General features: G+C 38.7%; 1 protein-coding gene across 2 annotated transcripts in view; it reads left to right on the top strand.

Annotated features, from left to right (window-relative positions):
• Window positions 1-16,386, top strand: part of Rbm27 (RNA binding motif protein 27) — a 73,684-nt gene that overhangs the window by 27,359 nt on the left and 29,939 nt on the right. For both annotated transcript variants that reach the window (XM_057788707.1, XM_057788705.1), the window contains exons 4-8: window positions 5,184-5,275; window positions 5,841-6,034; window positions 6,642-6,902; window positions 7,886-8,179; window positions 12,613-12,747. In XM_057788707.1, the coding sequence (XP_057644690.1) occupies window positions 5,184-5,275; window positions 5,841-6,034; window positions 6,642-6,902; window positions 7,886-8,179; window positions 12,613-12,747 (976 nt within the window). The remainder of the gene's footprint in view (window positions 1-5,183; window positions 5,276-5,840; window positions 6,035-6,641; window positions 6,903-7,885; window positions 8,180-12,612; window positions 12,748-16,386) is intronic.

Genomic DNA, 16,386 nt, shown 5'->3' with positions numbered 1-16,386 from the left:
TTACAGCATAGTAACCGTAACTAAGATGGATCTCTTGGAACTAGAATTATAGTAGTTATAAGCTGCCATATGAGTTCAGGGAACTGAACCTGGGTCCTATGCAAGAGCAACTCTTAATTGCTGAACTATGTCTCTGACTCCTGTTTTTCAACTTTTGTTTTTTTTTTTTTTTTTGTTTTTTTTTTTGTTTTTTGTTTTTTTTTTTTTGGTTTTTCGGGACAGGGTTTCTCTGTGGTTTTGGAGCCTGTCCTGGAACTAGCTCTTGTAGACCAGGCTGGTCTCGAACTCACAGAGATCCACCTGCCTCTGCCTCCCGAGTGCTGGGATTAAAGGCGTGCGCCACCACCGCCCGGCCTGTTTTTCAACTTTTAAATTTTACTTTATTCTACAAACGGAATGACTTAAAAATCTTTTATTTATAAATAATTGTAAATTTACATCAGAATTATCCAGGTAGCACCCACAGCATTCATGATGCCTGCCTAAATGTGTTATTGAGGATTTGCCCCATATGCTTTCATTATATGACCACACCACATTTTTTTTTTTTAAAGTCATTGCTCTCATAAACCATGGCCCTTTATCTCTTTGCAATTTCTAGGAATAAGAATTTTTTTTAAGGAGCTGGAGATTAAGCTTAGTTTGTAGAGTGCTGGTCAAACACCTGTAAACAGAGACTATTCATTTGTTTCCTGGCTGCCCAGACCCGAATAATCACACAAAAACTTTATTAATTACAACACTAGGCATGTTCCTAGCTAGCTCTTACATCTTGAATTAACCCATTTCTATTCATCTGTGTATCGCCACAAGGTGGCCTACTGGTGACGTTTCTGGTATCTGTCTCCGCAAGCTATGGGAGCGTATCCTTGACTTTGCCTACTCTCTATATATCTCTGTTTGGATTTCCCGCCTGGCTTTACTCTGCTAAGCTATTGGCTGAAACAGCTTCTTACCCGCCTCAAATAACTACAAAGATTTGTGTTTGAACACTAGTAACATATTAAATCATATGTGATGGTGTACATGCTTGTAATCCCAGCATTTGCGTGGCAGGGGCAGGGGAATCAGAAGTTCATTTGTCATCCTTGGCTATATAGTGAATTCAAGGACAATAAATAGGATGAAACAAGGGATACATGACATCATGTCTCAATAAAAAGCTGGAGAGATTGTTCAGTTGGTAAAGTGCTTGCTCTGTAAACATGGGGGCCATTTAGATTCTGCCCCCCCCCCAACCCTTATACAAAACGCTAGCTGTTATGCCTGTAACACCAGTAACCTGGAGGATGCCTGGAGCTTGCTGGATACCAGTCTGGTGGTACCAGTGAGCTCCAGGTTTAGAGAGAGCCTGTATCAAAGAATAAGGTGGGGAGTCATAGAGGAAGATACCAGACATAGACTTTTAGCCTCTACATTTATACACTCATGTGGTATCCCCACCTGTGTACACACACCCAGACACCCAGAGACACACACAAACACACACACATACACACACATGCTTTAGGATAACTATAGCACCATTATCAGTTTCAATATATTTAATTTTGATGTCATGTACTATTTCAGTTTTATTAGTTTACCCAGCAGTGTTCCTTACTTATAGTCTGTTCTTTTCCTTTTGTATGGAATCATTCTGGGATTTGTGTGTTGTTTAGTTGTCATTTCTGATTCACTTTAAACATTTTTTGAGATTTATTTTTGTTTTGTGTATGGGTATTTTGCTTCCATGTATGTTTGTACCATGTGTATGCAGTGCCTGAAGAGAGCATTGGAGCCCTTGAAACTTGAGTTAAAGACAGTTAGCCATCATGTGGGTACTGAGAATCAAACTCAGGTCCTCTGGAAGAGCAGCCAGTGCTATTAATCAAATACTATATAACTGAACTGATCTGACAAAATGTGACTTTTAAATTAAGATCAGCTGAGACCATATCACTTACTTTGTTCTTACATGGTGCTCCATAATTTTTTTTATGTATACTTTTTTAAATTATTATTTTATGTGTTTGGGTATTCTGCCTACATGTGTGTCTGTACACCATGTGAATATAGTGAATATATTCCCTCAGAGGCAAGAAGAGGGTGTTGGTCCTCTGGGACTGGAGTTACAGGCGGTTTGAGTTGCCATGTGGGTGCTCTGAATTGAACCCAAGTTCTCTGGAAGAATAACCAGTGCTTTTAACCACTGAGCAATCTCTCCAGTCCCCAACGTACATTTTTTTAAGGCAGGGTTTCATCCAGGCCTTGAACTCCTGATTTGTCTGCCTCCATTTTTCAAATGCTAGGCCTCATGGTGTATACTGCTGAACCTGGCTCATAAAGTCTTTAAAAAGTAGGCTAGTGAGGTTTTTAGTGTGTTTTTTCAAGCAGGAAAAATGGAGATCTTCCTTGCATATAGTACAAAAATTTTTCTTTGGTGCTTTATGGTATATAATTTATGATATTTGGTATAGGTTAAATGTTTTTTTTTTTTTTTTTTGGTTTTTCGAGACAGGGTTTCTCTGTGGTTTTGGAGCCTGTCCTGGAACTAGCTCTGTAGACCAGGCTGGTCTCGAACTCACAGAGATCCGCCTGCCTCTGCCTCCCAAGTGCTGGGATTAAAGGCGTGCGCCACCACCGCCCGGCTAGGTTAAATGTTTTATAACATTTTTTTTAATGACAGCCTTTTTCTATAATCAGAGCAGGTATTCACTGACTTAGGAGAATCTGTTTCAATGACAATTGATTTGAATATTAACAAAAGTGATACTCACTTGGAGTTGAAGAGATGAGGGCTCAGTTGATAGAGCATTGCCATTCTTCATAAGCTTCCCAACTCCCACATTAGATGGTACACCTGCAACTCCAGCTCTAGGGAACCTTCTAGCCTCTCCAGGTACCATCCACTCATATGGGACATATTCATATATGCAGGAACTCACACAAAAATAAATCTTCTTTAAAAATTCTATTTTGTCTTAAAAGAAGAGTTTAAAAAAATCATTACAAAGTTCCATTTGGAGTATCTTTGTAATAAATCCTAATTTTGAAAACTGAAAAGTGGGTAATATGAGCTTATATCTGGAACTCTCCTGATTGGCAGTTGTCTGGTATTTCTTTTTCCTAAGATTTGTGATTACTGCCACACGTAAATGTAAAGGTTTAATTCCGCATCTGCTCAGTTGCTGCTTTTACAGTGAATGACTTGGTCAGAAACAAATCTCAGGATTAGTCATCTTAACTTCTTGAGCCTCAGCTGCATTGTACTGCCAGTTGTATTTATAATTAGATTATTGGCCACAGGGGAAACAGGCAAGAGAATTTGGACCATTGACACAGCTCATCCTGGTGCTGAAAAACAATAGAAGATGTGTGCTGTAGTTTATGCTGCACACAGCATTTGTTCCTTTTTACCAAACTTCCCAAGATTTTAATTTGTGAAGACACCCTATTCTGTGGGTTCAGCTTTTTGCTTCTTGGTGGATTAATGTATCATTATGTTCCTTGTAAATTGCTAGAGGAAATGGACTTTTGGAACCAGCTGGATGAGTGTGTATAGTCTTTTCTATCATATTGTGGCTGCCATCACTATGCTGTTTGCATTTTCTTAAATTGTTTCCTTCTGGTCCATTCACTCATTTTCTGATTTTGATATTAATAAGTAAAAAGCTTATATATTATCTGGAAATTAGTTTAGTTCTTAAAAATTTGATTCATTTGTATGTGGTGCTGAGAATCACAAACCCAAAGCCTTGTGCTTGCTATGCAGGCATTCTGCTACTGAGCTAGGCCCCGGGCTCCCACCCCCTTTTTTTGTTTTGTTTGTTTGTTTTAATTTTGAGGGTCTTATGATATCCAAGGTTGCCTTGAATTCATGACTCTTCTGTCTTAGTCTCCAAAATGCTCAATAGGATTGCTTTTGCATGTTTACCATACCTGGCCCAAACTAACTTACTTATTCTGATTTTGAGACAGGCTCTTGCTAGATAGACTGGGCTGGCTTCAAGCTCAAAGAGTTCTGTCTGCCTCTGCTTCCCAAATGCTGGGGTTAAGGCTTGCACAGCCACCACAGCCCAAACTTTGTTAAGTTTTGTTTATTTTATATTTTTGGTTTTTTGAGGCAGGGTCTCTTTTATTCCTGGCTGTTCTGAATCTTGATATGTAAACCAGGCCAGCCTCAAATCACAGAGATCCGCCTGCCTTTCTCCAGTGCTGGGATTAAAGGGTGTGCAACACAATTCCCAGTTTTATTGTTGTTTGAAATTAAGAAGATATAAACTATTGTATTGTATGGTCCTTAATGATTGCTAGTTATCCTGTTTTGGTTTAGAGAATGACATGCTTATTTTCTTCTTGTAATACAGTTATCTATTCTAAGTCAACATCAAAGTTGGCATGCTGCTTTTAAAAAAATACATATTACTATATTTTTTAAAAAAATTAAAATGTAAAAGCCTTGTTGTTTAGCTCTGGGGGGGGGCGGGAACTCATTATATTGATAGGCTAACTTTAACATTATTGGCAGTCCTTCTGCCTCAGCCCTGTCAAATGTAGAGGTGACAAGTATGAGCTACCAGACCTGACTTTTTTTTTTTTTTTTTTTAAAGACAGGGCTTTGCTATAGGCCAGGTTAAACATAATAATCTTTTTGTCTCAGTCATGTGATTGTACCACCAAAGCCAGGCAACATACCCTGTTTTGAATTAATGTGAGCCTGCTTTTTACTTTTTTTTGTTTTGGAAATGGCTTAAAACAGAATGTTAAGTACATATCTAATGATCTGTCAATAAATGATATAACTTGAGTGTTTATCTTTGTTTTTGAGGGGAGGGGTGGGTTTTCTTTCGTTTGTTTTGAGACAGGGTCTTGGGATGCCCCACCTTTACCTCTCAGTTGTTGGAATTACAAGTGTGTGGGGCCAGAGTCAGGCCACAGCATTCAGTATATTTATGCCCTCTCTTATACTAGAAAGAGTTATCGTTTATCTGAGTTTTGTAATTTATAGAGAAACTGATCTCTTTTGGGACGGGGTTTTTAAGACAAGGTTTCTCTGCATATCTCTGGCTGTCCTGGAACTCACTCTGTATAACAGGCTGGCTTAGAACTCACAAGTATCTGCCTGCCTCTGCCTTCTGATTAAAGGTGTATGCAACCATTGCCCAGCAAGGAGCTGATCTTATTTTTAACAAATCTCACAGGTATTTCAAGAGCCAGCAGAAGAAGAACGAGATGGTAGAAAGAAGAAATATCCTAGTCCCCAGAAGAGTCGTTCAGAATCCAGTGAGCAAAGGTTTGTATTTGTCTCAATGTCCTCTAAAGCAACGAGAGTAGGAGTGTTGCCTTCTTTCCATTCTGTCTTTTGCTGTTGTCTTAGCTTCTGTGTCTGAAAAACAGTCATTATTTGCTTTCCCCAAGAGCACAGGGGTGGGAGCAGTCTCCTCAGAGAATTATAATGAAATGTTCCATTTGTTTAGGGGTGCTCCATGTTAAAATTGTTCATGCTAGCATATGCCAAAAGAGGTATCGTTTGGCAAATGTTCACCTTTGCTCACAAGGTGGTCTTTGTTTAGGAAGACTTGTTTTTCCTCTTTGTCTTTCTGATTTCTGTCTTCTCCCCCACTTTTCCTCATAACTTGGTTCACCTCTTCTTTTTCGTTTCTCCCTACCCTGTGTTCTCGAAGTGGAAAGCCCTTCCCCCTTTTAATAATGGTTAGAAGAATTAGTGGTAGTGTTGAGGCATTCTAAAATAGACATTATGAATTGTGGTGATTTAAAGAGAGTATTTTATTCTCTGCACTTGCGCACAGATCTCATTTCTAGAGTCTACGTATGGCTTTTATATCTGTGTATTATAGGACTCGTGAGAAGAAAAGAGAAGATGGCAAGTGGAGAGACTATGAGCGGTACTACGAGCGGAATGAGCTGTATCGTGAGAAGTATGACTGGAGAAGGGGCAGGAGCAAGAGCCGGAGTAAGAGCCGAGGCTTGAGTCGGAGTAGGAGCCGCAGCAGGGGCCGCAGCAAAGACCGAGATCCAAACAGGAGTGTTGGTGAGTAGGCAACAGCCCCAAAAACTTACTTGACAGAGGTGGGAGAAGTGGGAAAACTGGAATTGTCTCCAAAAGCTGGATATTGATCTCTTACAAAGACAGTGCTAATCTTGTATAGCCTTGGAATTAAGGCAGTTTTTAAAAGTTATTCCTAAATTATTATAGTATATGTATGTATATATATCAAGATTTAAATCATTTTTATAATTGATACAAATGTCTTTTTAATTAGTGACAGCAGCACTTGAGTATAAAAAGGTTGTCTTTTGTTTTGTTGGTTTTCCCTGAAAGTAATTGAATTGACTTGCTATGAGGTTGCCCAGTGTTTATAAAAAGAAAAATACTAAAATGCCAGTGGGAAAACTGACCTATCTCTGTCAGTGCCCTTGTTGGTGATAGTGTAAAACCTGTTTTCACAAGTCTGTTGAGATACGCTGAGGTGGCGATGTTCCTGCTTTTAGAATATGTTACTAGTGAATGTGCTTAGGGTGTGGATCTTTCAGTAAGTGTAGGCTAATGTTTTCAGCATTGTTGATCTGAGAGAAGAAGTGTAGTTTAAATATATAAATATGTGACCTCTCTTGTTTTCTTTCTCTCTCTAAAACAGAGCACAGGGAAAGATCAAAGTTTAAGAGTGAAAGAAATGACCTGGAGAGCTCCTATGTGCCTGTGTCTGCTCCTCCTGCAAACTCCTCTGAGCAGTACTCCTCTGGGGCACAGTCTGTTCCCAGCACTGTCACTGTGATCGCACCTGCTCACCATTCTGAAAACACAACCGAGAGCTGGTCTAATTACTATAACAATCATAGCTCTTCCAATTCTTTTGGTCGAAACCCACCACCAAAGAGGCGCTGCAGAGATTATGATGGTAAAGATTGCCTTCTCTTTTGTATGTGCTGTTCCCAGCTAGGAAAGCAAGTGTTGCAGATATGGCATGGGTGCTCCTCAGCAATTTGCCTTACTTTATTTATGTGAATACTGGTGTTTTCTTCATACACCATGTAATGTGTTTTCACTTACAGTTTCTTGAAAATAACTCCATACTGACATGTAAAAAACTTCCTTCGTTGTTTTTGAGGCTCTTATATAGTATTCTATATGTATGAAAATATGTTTAACCCATTTATCATAAATATGCACTTAGGTCCTTTCCAGCATTTTCAGTTATAAGCAGTTCTACAATAAATAGCCTTGTTTACCTTGCTTATAGAAATTTAATGTTAAAATCTTGTTTAAATTGATGAATACTATACATAGTTATAGCATACAACAAGATTTCAGCACATGTATACTGTATATAGTAATCAAATCAGGGTAACTAGCATGTTTATAACCTCAAATTTATTTGTTGATGTTGGGAACGCTCATGATCTTCTCTATCAACTATTTGAAAACAGTTGCCAACTATAATTATTTTGTTGTATCTAGAACATTATAATTCATTTCTTCTATCTACTTGAGTATTTTTAATTTAAGCCATATATATATATTTTAAAGTGACCATTCTGGACAACTTAGCCTCTAGAGTGCTAGGACTACAGGAGTCACTACCACACTTGTTTTTTTTATAAAAATTTAGCAGCTTGGTTAATCTATAGTAGCTACTTAGTAGCCTGTGTGTTGTAAAATTCCAATACGTCATAATCTCAGAGAACACAAACTGTGCTTGCCTCTCCCTCAAGGTTGTATGGTCACTAACAGGCGAGCCCTAAGATGATTGTTCCACGTCTTAGAAAAAAACTACAATGTAAATTAGGATGTTGAGTTTTCTGGAATTTGTTTTATTCTTTGAACTCTAAGTAGATCGTAATAAGGTTTTTGTTTTTGTTTCTTTAATTTTAATTCTTACAGAAAGAGGATTTTGTGTACTTGGTGACCTTTGTCAGTTTGATCATGGAAATGATCCTCTAGTTGTTGATGAAGTTGCTCTGCCAAGTATGATTCCTTTCCCACCCCCTCCTCCTGGGCTTCCTCCTCCACCACCTCCCGGAATGTTAATGCCTCCAATGCCAGGTCCAGGCCCAGGCCCTGGTCCTGGCCCTGGTCCTGGTCCCGGCCCAGGCCCAGGCCCTGGCCATAGTATGAGACTTCCTGTTCCTCAAGGACATGGTCAGCCTCCACCTTCTGTTGTGCTTCCCATACCAAGTAAGTATGTGTTGGTTGAATCTTGTTTTTTTTGTTTTGTTTTGTTTTTTTGATGAGTTATATTTAGAAGACCCTCATCCCTTTTGCTAACTATTAAAATGCTTGAAAAACAGTAATGGAATGTGAAATAGACTTCCATAGCTAAGATGTTCTTACTTTCTGCCATTCTTTTTGTACCTGCAGTGTGCCCATTGTCTGTAGTAGCCTACCTTGTGTTGACCTGGAGACAAAACCTTGTTAGTATATTAAGATGTTAGCAAAGAAACATGCTGGGAGGTTTATGGATTTTTCTTAGTATTTAAAGAAAAGCTCTTCAAGAATATTAAAATAATGAGATTTTTTTAAAATTATAGACTCTTTAGAGGATGAATATTAATTTAGGCAGTATTTGTCTAATTGCCCTCAGTGATTACCTATTCAGTCAACTTTGATTAATTCTCATTATAGTGTTTTGGGTTGATTTGGGTTTTTTGTTTGTTTGTTTTCATTTTTTTGAGACAGGGTTCTCTGTGTAACAGTCCTGGCTGTCCTGGAACTCACTTTGTGGACCAGGATGACTCTGGACTCACTTGAGATCCACCTGTCTCTGTCTACCAAGTGCTGGGATTACAGGCATGTACCACCATCACTAGATTTGAGTTGATTTGTTTTTGTGGGAGTAAATTCTAAATGCCGTGCCATCTTAACTGTGTATTTCCATGTGGATTTTTTTTTTACTGAAAAAGACTTTGTGTTTTGTTTTTTTTAAATAGGTATTTATTGTATCCACCCAAATCAAGAGTAAGAAATGTTTAAAAATGGCCATTTAAGTGCCTGGGAAGATGGCTTAGTCAGTAAGAGTACTTGTTGTATAAGCATGAGGATCTGAGTTCAAAATCCCCTTTTAATGTGTTGACATTAAAAGCTAGATGTGGCTCTGTACCTGTAACTCATCTCTGAGGGTGTACAGTAGAGACAGGAGGATTGCTGGGGTTGTTGTCTGCCAGCCTAGCTGTGGGTTTAGTGAGAGAATTTAGAGGGAATAAGGTAGTCTGATACTATTCTCTGACCTCTGTATCCATGCATGGTGGTGTGTATACCTTAATGCCTCCCACACAAACATAAGAAGTATTAGTGGTTGCTAAGGGCGTGTTTACCCAGCACTCTGGAATCTGAGCAGATAATGAAGGTAAGGTTATGACTATAGCAAGAATAGGGATAAGACTGAATTTTTAAATTCAATCGGAAAAACTTACAGAATGAGTTATTTATGTACATGTAAAGGTCTAAAAAAATCTACTTACAGATATTTAACATTGCATTATTAAAGAGTAGCAAATTATTACCTTAAAAATTATTATCATTGGGAGGCAGAGGCAGGCGGATCTCTGTGAGTTCGAGACCAGCCTGGTCTACAAGAGCTAGTTCCAGGACAGGCTCCAAAACCACAGAGAAACCCTGTCTTGAAAAACCAAAAAAAAAAAAAAAAAAAAAAAAAACTTATTATCATTTAATTTAAGGAGTATTTCTCTATTTCTCTGTTCCTGGTACTAGGAATAGAACTTAGGGCTTCACTTATGCCTAGGTAAGCACTCCACACTCAGGTTTAGCCTCAGCCCCTTTCAATTTACTTTCATCAGGGTCTCACTAAGTTGTCCAGACTGGCTTTGAAGTAGTTGTAGTCCAGGCAGGCTTTGAACTTGAGATCTTCTTGTTGTATATAACCTTCTATGTAACTGAGATTCCAGGCCTGCATCATCTGGTTCTCTCTTTTTCTTCTCCCAGTTCTTGGGATTGAACCCAGAACTTCATGCATTATGGGCAAATTGTCAGCCTCTGAACTTTATCCCCAGCACTATTTTCTTTTCTTTTCTTTTCTTTTCTTTTCTTTTCTTTTCTTTTCTTTTCTTTTCTTTTCTTTCCTTTCCTTTCCTTTCCTTTCCTTTCCTTTCTTTTCTTTTTTAAAGCACTTTATTTAGGGCTGTGGTATAGCTCAGTACTATAGTGCTTGACTATGTGAGGACCTGATTTTTGTCCCCAGCATCAAAGCTATAACCAAAACAGTTAGGAAAAATAATTTAGCACAATCCTAACATGTGCCCATCACTAAGCTTCCCTGTAGTAAAGTATACAACACATTAAAGTTGGTAACAAAGGATTGGCAGGATGACTCAGCAGGTAAGGTACTTGCTGTGTAAACCTGGATATCCAAGTTCAATCCTTAGAACACACATAAAAATAGGAAGAACTGACTACATAGATTTGTCTTCTGACCACCTCATGCATGCTTTGGCTAACCTACCCTTCAATAATAATAATAATAATAATAATAATAATAATAATAATAAACAACGGTAATAACAACAACAGTAATCATAAAATGTGCCATGAAGTGGCTCAGCAAATCAAGGAGCTTGCCACCTTGATGACCTGAATTTCATCAATGGTATCCATGTGGTCAAAGGAGAGAACCAACTCCCTTAGCTTGTCCTCTGACCTCCACTTGTATTCTGTGAGCTTACATACGTGGGTACACACACACACACACAATAAAAATTTAAAAGTTGCTAATAATATAAAAGGATTTAGTAGAGTTTTTTTTTTTTTTTTTTCCAAGGTTTGCTTTTTGGGAGTGGTGGTGCTGGGGATTGCACCTCACAGGGCTCTTCATGTGCTTTGTGCCCTAGTTTTCTTTTTGTTGTTTTAATAAAATAGTGACTGAAACTGGGGTTTGGGAGTAAAAAGGGTTTGTTTCAGTATAGAGCTTACAATCAGTCCATCAGTGAGGAGAGCCAAGGCAGAACTGTAACAGAGACAAAGATGGAATGCTCCATACTGGCCTGTTTCACTACATTTCTTATACATCCCAAGACCAACAGTGGGTGGGGCCCTCCTACTCAATGAACAATCAGGAAACTTTCCATAGACATGCCCACAGACCAGTCTAGTGGAGGCAGTTCTCCATTTAAGGGTCTCTCTTCCTAGGTCATTAGCTTGTTGTGAAGTTGAAAGAACTAACCACTACACTAGGCAAACACTTTACCATTGATCTCCAACCCGTAACTTAGCAACTGTGAATACTAAATATTGATTGAAGGGGATCAAGAGATAGCTTAGCAGTTAAGAGTAGTTGTTGCTCTTCTTGAGGACCTGCGTTCCATTCCCAGCACTCACATGGTAGCTCACAACCATTCATAACTAGTTCCAGGGGATCTGATGCCCTCTCCTACCTCTACAAGCACCAGGTACAATTTCATATGATGTACATACATGGACAAAAAATTCATACATGTAAGTTAATTAAGTCAATGTTAAAAAAGCTTAGAAAGAAAACACATTACTTCTACAATACGTGTTGAAGTGATTTTATTCTCTTCTTAAGCTTTTCTCTTTATTTACCTATTTTAAATTTAATTTGTTATTGGGATACTGGCAGTTGACCTCAGGATCTTGCAAATGCCAGGCAAACACCAGACATGGCTGTTGACTGAGTTTTCTGTTGTGTGGATCTCGCAGTCGTTAAGTTCCAAAGAAATTACACAGAGGTCTACATTAATTATAAACTGATTGGCCTAGTATCTCAGGCTTCTATTAACTCTTATAATTTATATTAGCCCATAATTCTTGTCTGTGTTAGCAACATGGCTTGGTACCTTATTCGGCGAGGCAGTCACATCTTGCTTCTTCTGCGTCTGGGTCATGACTGCAGACTGCACTCCCTCCTCTCAGCATTCTCGTTGCCCTGTCTCTACTTCCTGTCTGGCTACTGGCCAATCAAAATTGAGAGGATAAAAGACCATTGTCCCATTGCACATTGCCACTGAGCTACATACATCCTTACAATCCTTAATCCCCTATTTTAGAAATGGGGATCTTAAACTTCTGATCTGCCTCCACTTGCAATTACAGACACATGTCATTATGCTGGGCTTCAAATCAAAGTTTTGTTCTTGTTAAGCAAGCACTCCATCATCTGAACTATATCTTCAACCTAACCCTTCACTTAAAATTTTTTTTTTTTTAATTTTTATTTCTTTTGGTGACAGAATCTCTGTATAATTCTGGCTGGCCTGGAACTCCTATGTAGACCAGACTGGCCTTGAACTCACAGAGGTCTGCTTGTCTCTGCCTCTCAAATGCTGGAATTAAAGGCGCAAGCAACCATGGCCCAGCCTCACTGTATCTTTTTCTATTGTATTCACAACTGCAAATTCATAAGTATGTTTATTGCTTACTTAACTTACACTTAAGCCATCTACTGTTCCTTACGTCCTTTCTGCCATCCTCATGTCTGCCTGCAGTGACACCTACTCCCGCTTTCCTTCATTTGTGATAAGCCTTGCCTGTTGGAGACTGTCATCAGGATTGTTAAGTTTGAATAAATTAGTATTAGTATCATGCTCTTACTAGTAATTATTTATCATGTACTTGTTACTTTTTTTGGTATTCTATAGGACCTCCCATTTCACAGTCAAGCTTAATAAACAGCCGTGACCAGCCTGGGACAAGTGCAGTGCCCAATCTTGCACCAGTGGGAGCAAGACTACCTCCTCCTTTACCCCAGAACCTCCTTTATACAGTATCAGAAAGTAAGTAAATGTCACTTCAAGAAATTCTTAGTTTTTTTTTTTTTAATTAAACACATCAGTTTTTCATACACATGAAGATGATGGACAGTAAGTGGAGTGTCACCTGCAGTTATGGCTTTTGGGCCTAGTAGGACAGGGGCAGGGTATCTTTCTGTGTTTTGATGAAGACTCTTGTGTGTAGCTTCTAGGAATGCAGCCTATAAAGGATGGCAGTCCAGATTGGGCCATGTACAATTCCAGAACCTTACCGTGAGCTGCTTTGAGTGTAGCTTCCATCCAGTCATACAATTCTGGTTCAAGGCTAGGGTCTTGTGGTTTTGGCTGCAGCTCTGTGGTGTCATTTCTACCTGACCTGGTGTCCACATGATGTCTAGGGCAGTCTGGGGACTTGGAAGGAGATAAACTGAACCAAAATGTGTTTTTGATGGGTTGTCAAGATGGTGGATAAAAGGCAGTTGCCATCAAACCTCAGAACCTGAGTTTGATCCCTGGGTCCTACATGGTGGAAGGAGAAAAGGGACTCTTTTCAAGTTGTCCTCTGATCTTCACACATGCATTGTGGCACTGTGATACACCAAAATTGCTATTCTTGCTGGGTGGCACACATCTTTAATCCCAGCACTTGGGGAGGCAGAGGCAGGTGGATCTCTGAGTTCAAGGCCAGTCCAGTCTATGCAGGAGTTCTAAGACAGTCAGAGCTGTTACACAGAGAAACCCTGCCTCAAGGTGGTGGGGGAGAAGAAAGCTTATTATTGTGGGATGCATAGCAAGCACAAAGCGACTATGTCATGGCTGTATTTTAATTTTGTGTGCTGGGTGGGGAGAAGCAAGGAGCCCTCTGCTGCTGTACACTGGCAGTATAGAGTCTCTTCATAATGACTGCTTCAGTCACAGCATTGTACTTTTGCTAATGTCTAAAATATGTCGCCTGTCTTCTAAGAAGTGTACAAGAATCAGGTAAAATATGTCTAATAGTTGAAGTGAAGATAGAAAACATATAAATTAGTGTTTTAGCACATTTTAAATATTTGTGTTTAATTATAAATTGTTTCCTTTGATTTATACCTTTTAAAAAACCAAGTGCCTGGTTGATTTTGTTTATTTTTTGAAGACAAAATTTCTCTGTGTAGTCCTGGCTGTCTTAGAACTGGTCCTCTAGACCAGACTGGCCTCGAACTCAGAGATTCTCCTGCCCTTGTCTCCTGAGTGCTGGGATTACCCAACCTGCCTTGATATATATATCACATACATATATATACACACACACACACACATACATACATAAATATATGTAATTTTTAAAGGTGTTTTTTAGAAATATATTTTAAAAGTTAATTAAGCCAGGCATGATGGAGTACTCCTATAAATCCCAGCACTTGGGAGGTAGAGGCAGGAGGATCAAGAGTTCATGGCCAATCTCAGCCACATAGCAAGTATGAGGCTGCCATGGGCGACTCGAGCCACTGTCTCAAAAAACCAAAAGCAATCAAAAAAGTGGTTGTTTTACATTGTCAGATTATGAGCTTTCCTTTACAGAAGTGATGGTATGTTTGTTTTTTGTATATCCATACTTATAAATTTGCTTTACCTTGGAAATGTTTCCTCATTTCTTCCATGTTGCAGAGGCAAGCACATAAAGTAGTTGGGCCTAGTTTAAGATCCTGGTGCTTTTCTCTTTTTCTCTCATCTTCTCTCTTCTTCATGTAGGCCAAGTTAATTCACTTTTGTACTTCAGTTTCCTTTTCCAAAGTGAAACTAATGTTACTTCATTTCTTCTTCTGAAGAAACATGAATTTATATTCCTGTAAGGCATATAACATGTCTTTGGCATCTAGTAACCTGTAAAGGATTAATTATATTCTATGTAGTTACTATTTTCTTGTCAGATTTCAACCTCTCAGAATAAAGCCTACACTTAAATCTTGGCCTTTACTCTTGTCTTTGTCGTTGGGTACAATATCCAGCCACTCATGTTGACATTGTCGTATGACTGACACATTGCTACCCCACCCCTCATAAATGATAGTAGGCTTGAACATGGGTCTCTAGCATGTAAGGAAGCCCCAACCTTGCTTTGCTTTTTAAAAAACCTAATTCATCAAGATCCTTTTTCCTTTGAAGTTTTTCGTTCACTATATTTCCACCAGAACCTCTCCTTTTATTCACATTTGGCTTGCTGCGCATTTGGATCCTTGGACACCATTATGCTTGTTTAGGTCCCTTTGCCAAGGTATAGCACATAATGTTGAGTGAATACCCCTCAGGCTTCGTCATGAGAACTCTTCATTGGTTAGCTAATGAATCGTCAGAGACACCTGATTTACTTGTTCTTCCCTAATCTTTTTCCATTGTTTGCCAGCTTGAATAGTGACCATGCTCCTGCTGTGACTCAACTTGCCCTTTCTTCTTTCCTGATGCATATGTGCTTTCTCTTCTGCTTCAGGGTTCAAGTCTAAATAGTTGAGAAATACTCATCTCCAGTTTCGCATTCTTACTTAACATGTAAGCATTTGTTTCATAGTAGTGTGTACTTAAATATAGGTCTGTTTGATTTTCCATTTATGAATGTAAATCAGAAATTTATCTGACATTTTCTCCTGGTCTTCTGATTTTTCTCATGGTCTCTTGATTTTTAACTTCTTAACAGTACAGCTTTGTTTTGTCGTTGCTATCAGTGTTTTTACTTATGGGAAATAACAAATAGACATAAAAATGAAGAACAACCTCAGGTATGTGCAGTATAGCAAAGGGCCCTGTACCTTTTATCCAGCTTCAGTAGTGACCAGTGTGCTGGTTAACTCTTTAGCATTTCTGTTAGTCAGCTCTTAACAGTTAAAAGTGACTTTTGTACTTAAAACCTAAATTTATTGCAGTCTATGGCATATTTTTATATTGTTAAATTTAGTGTTGAGTCATAGTAAAAATTCTGCTTTAAAAAAACTCTGGCAGTTATTCATTTGTTGTTATACCAAACTGTACTTTATGACATATGCAGTAAATACTCTGTTTAGTGTTACTGAAACAGGGTTTTTCTACATATACCTGGCTCTTCTGGAACTCACTATGTAGACCAAACTGTCCTTGAACTCAGAGATCTACTTGCTCCTGCCTCCTAAGTTCTGGAATTAAAACACCGTATTCAGGTGCCATTAATTTTTAAAAAATTAGCAGTTGCCAGTAATCCCAGTGACCTATCTTAATTAATATTCATTAATTCATAAAATATTTGTTCAGTGTTTACATGTGCCAGGCATCGTGGTAGATGCTAGGGAGTGAAGACGTGTAAGGTAACAGATTTCAGATGACTTAGCTCATGTCTTTAAAAGAAAGAGTATAATATTTTAGAACAAAATTCCAAACATTTTTTCCAGTCCTAAGACTGTTAGGACAAATACAATTGTCAGCTTCTTTGTCAGAATAGAGGACTGCATAGGAAACTATCTAGTATCATTATAATCTTAAAAATACACTTTAAGCCAGGTGGTGATGTTGTACTCCTTTTTTAATCCCAGCACTCAGGAGACAGAGGTAGGTGGTTCTCTGAGTTTCACGCCAGCCTGGTCTACAGAGTGAGTTTCAAGAGAGCCAGGGCTACCCAGAGAAACCATGTCTCAAACAAAACAAAACACAACCCCCAAA

This window comes from Chionomys nivalis, chromosome 14 (genome assembly GCF_950005125.1).
Source record: "Chionomys nivalis chromosome 14, mChiNiv1.1, whole genome shotgun sequence".
In the NCBI taxonomy this organism is placed as follows: domain Eukaryota; kingdom Metazoa; phylum Chordata; class Mammalia; order Rodentia; family Cricetidae; genus Chionomys; species Chionomys nivalis.
Note: the sequence above shows the minus strand (reverse complement) of the source record. Positions and strands in the feature narration are given on the sequence as shown.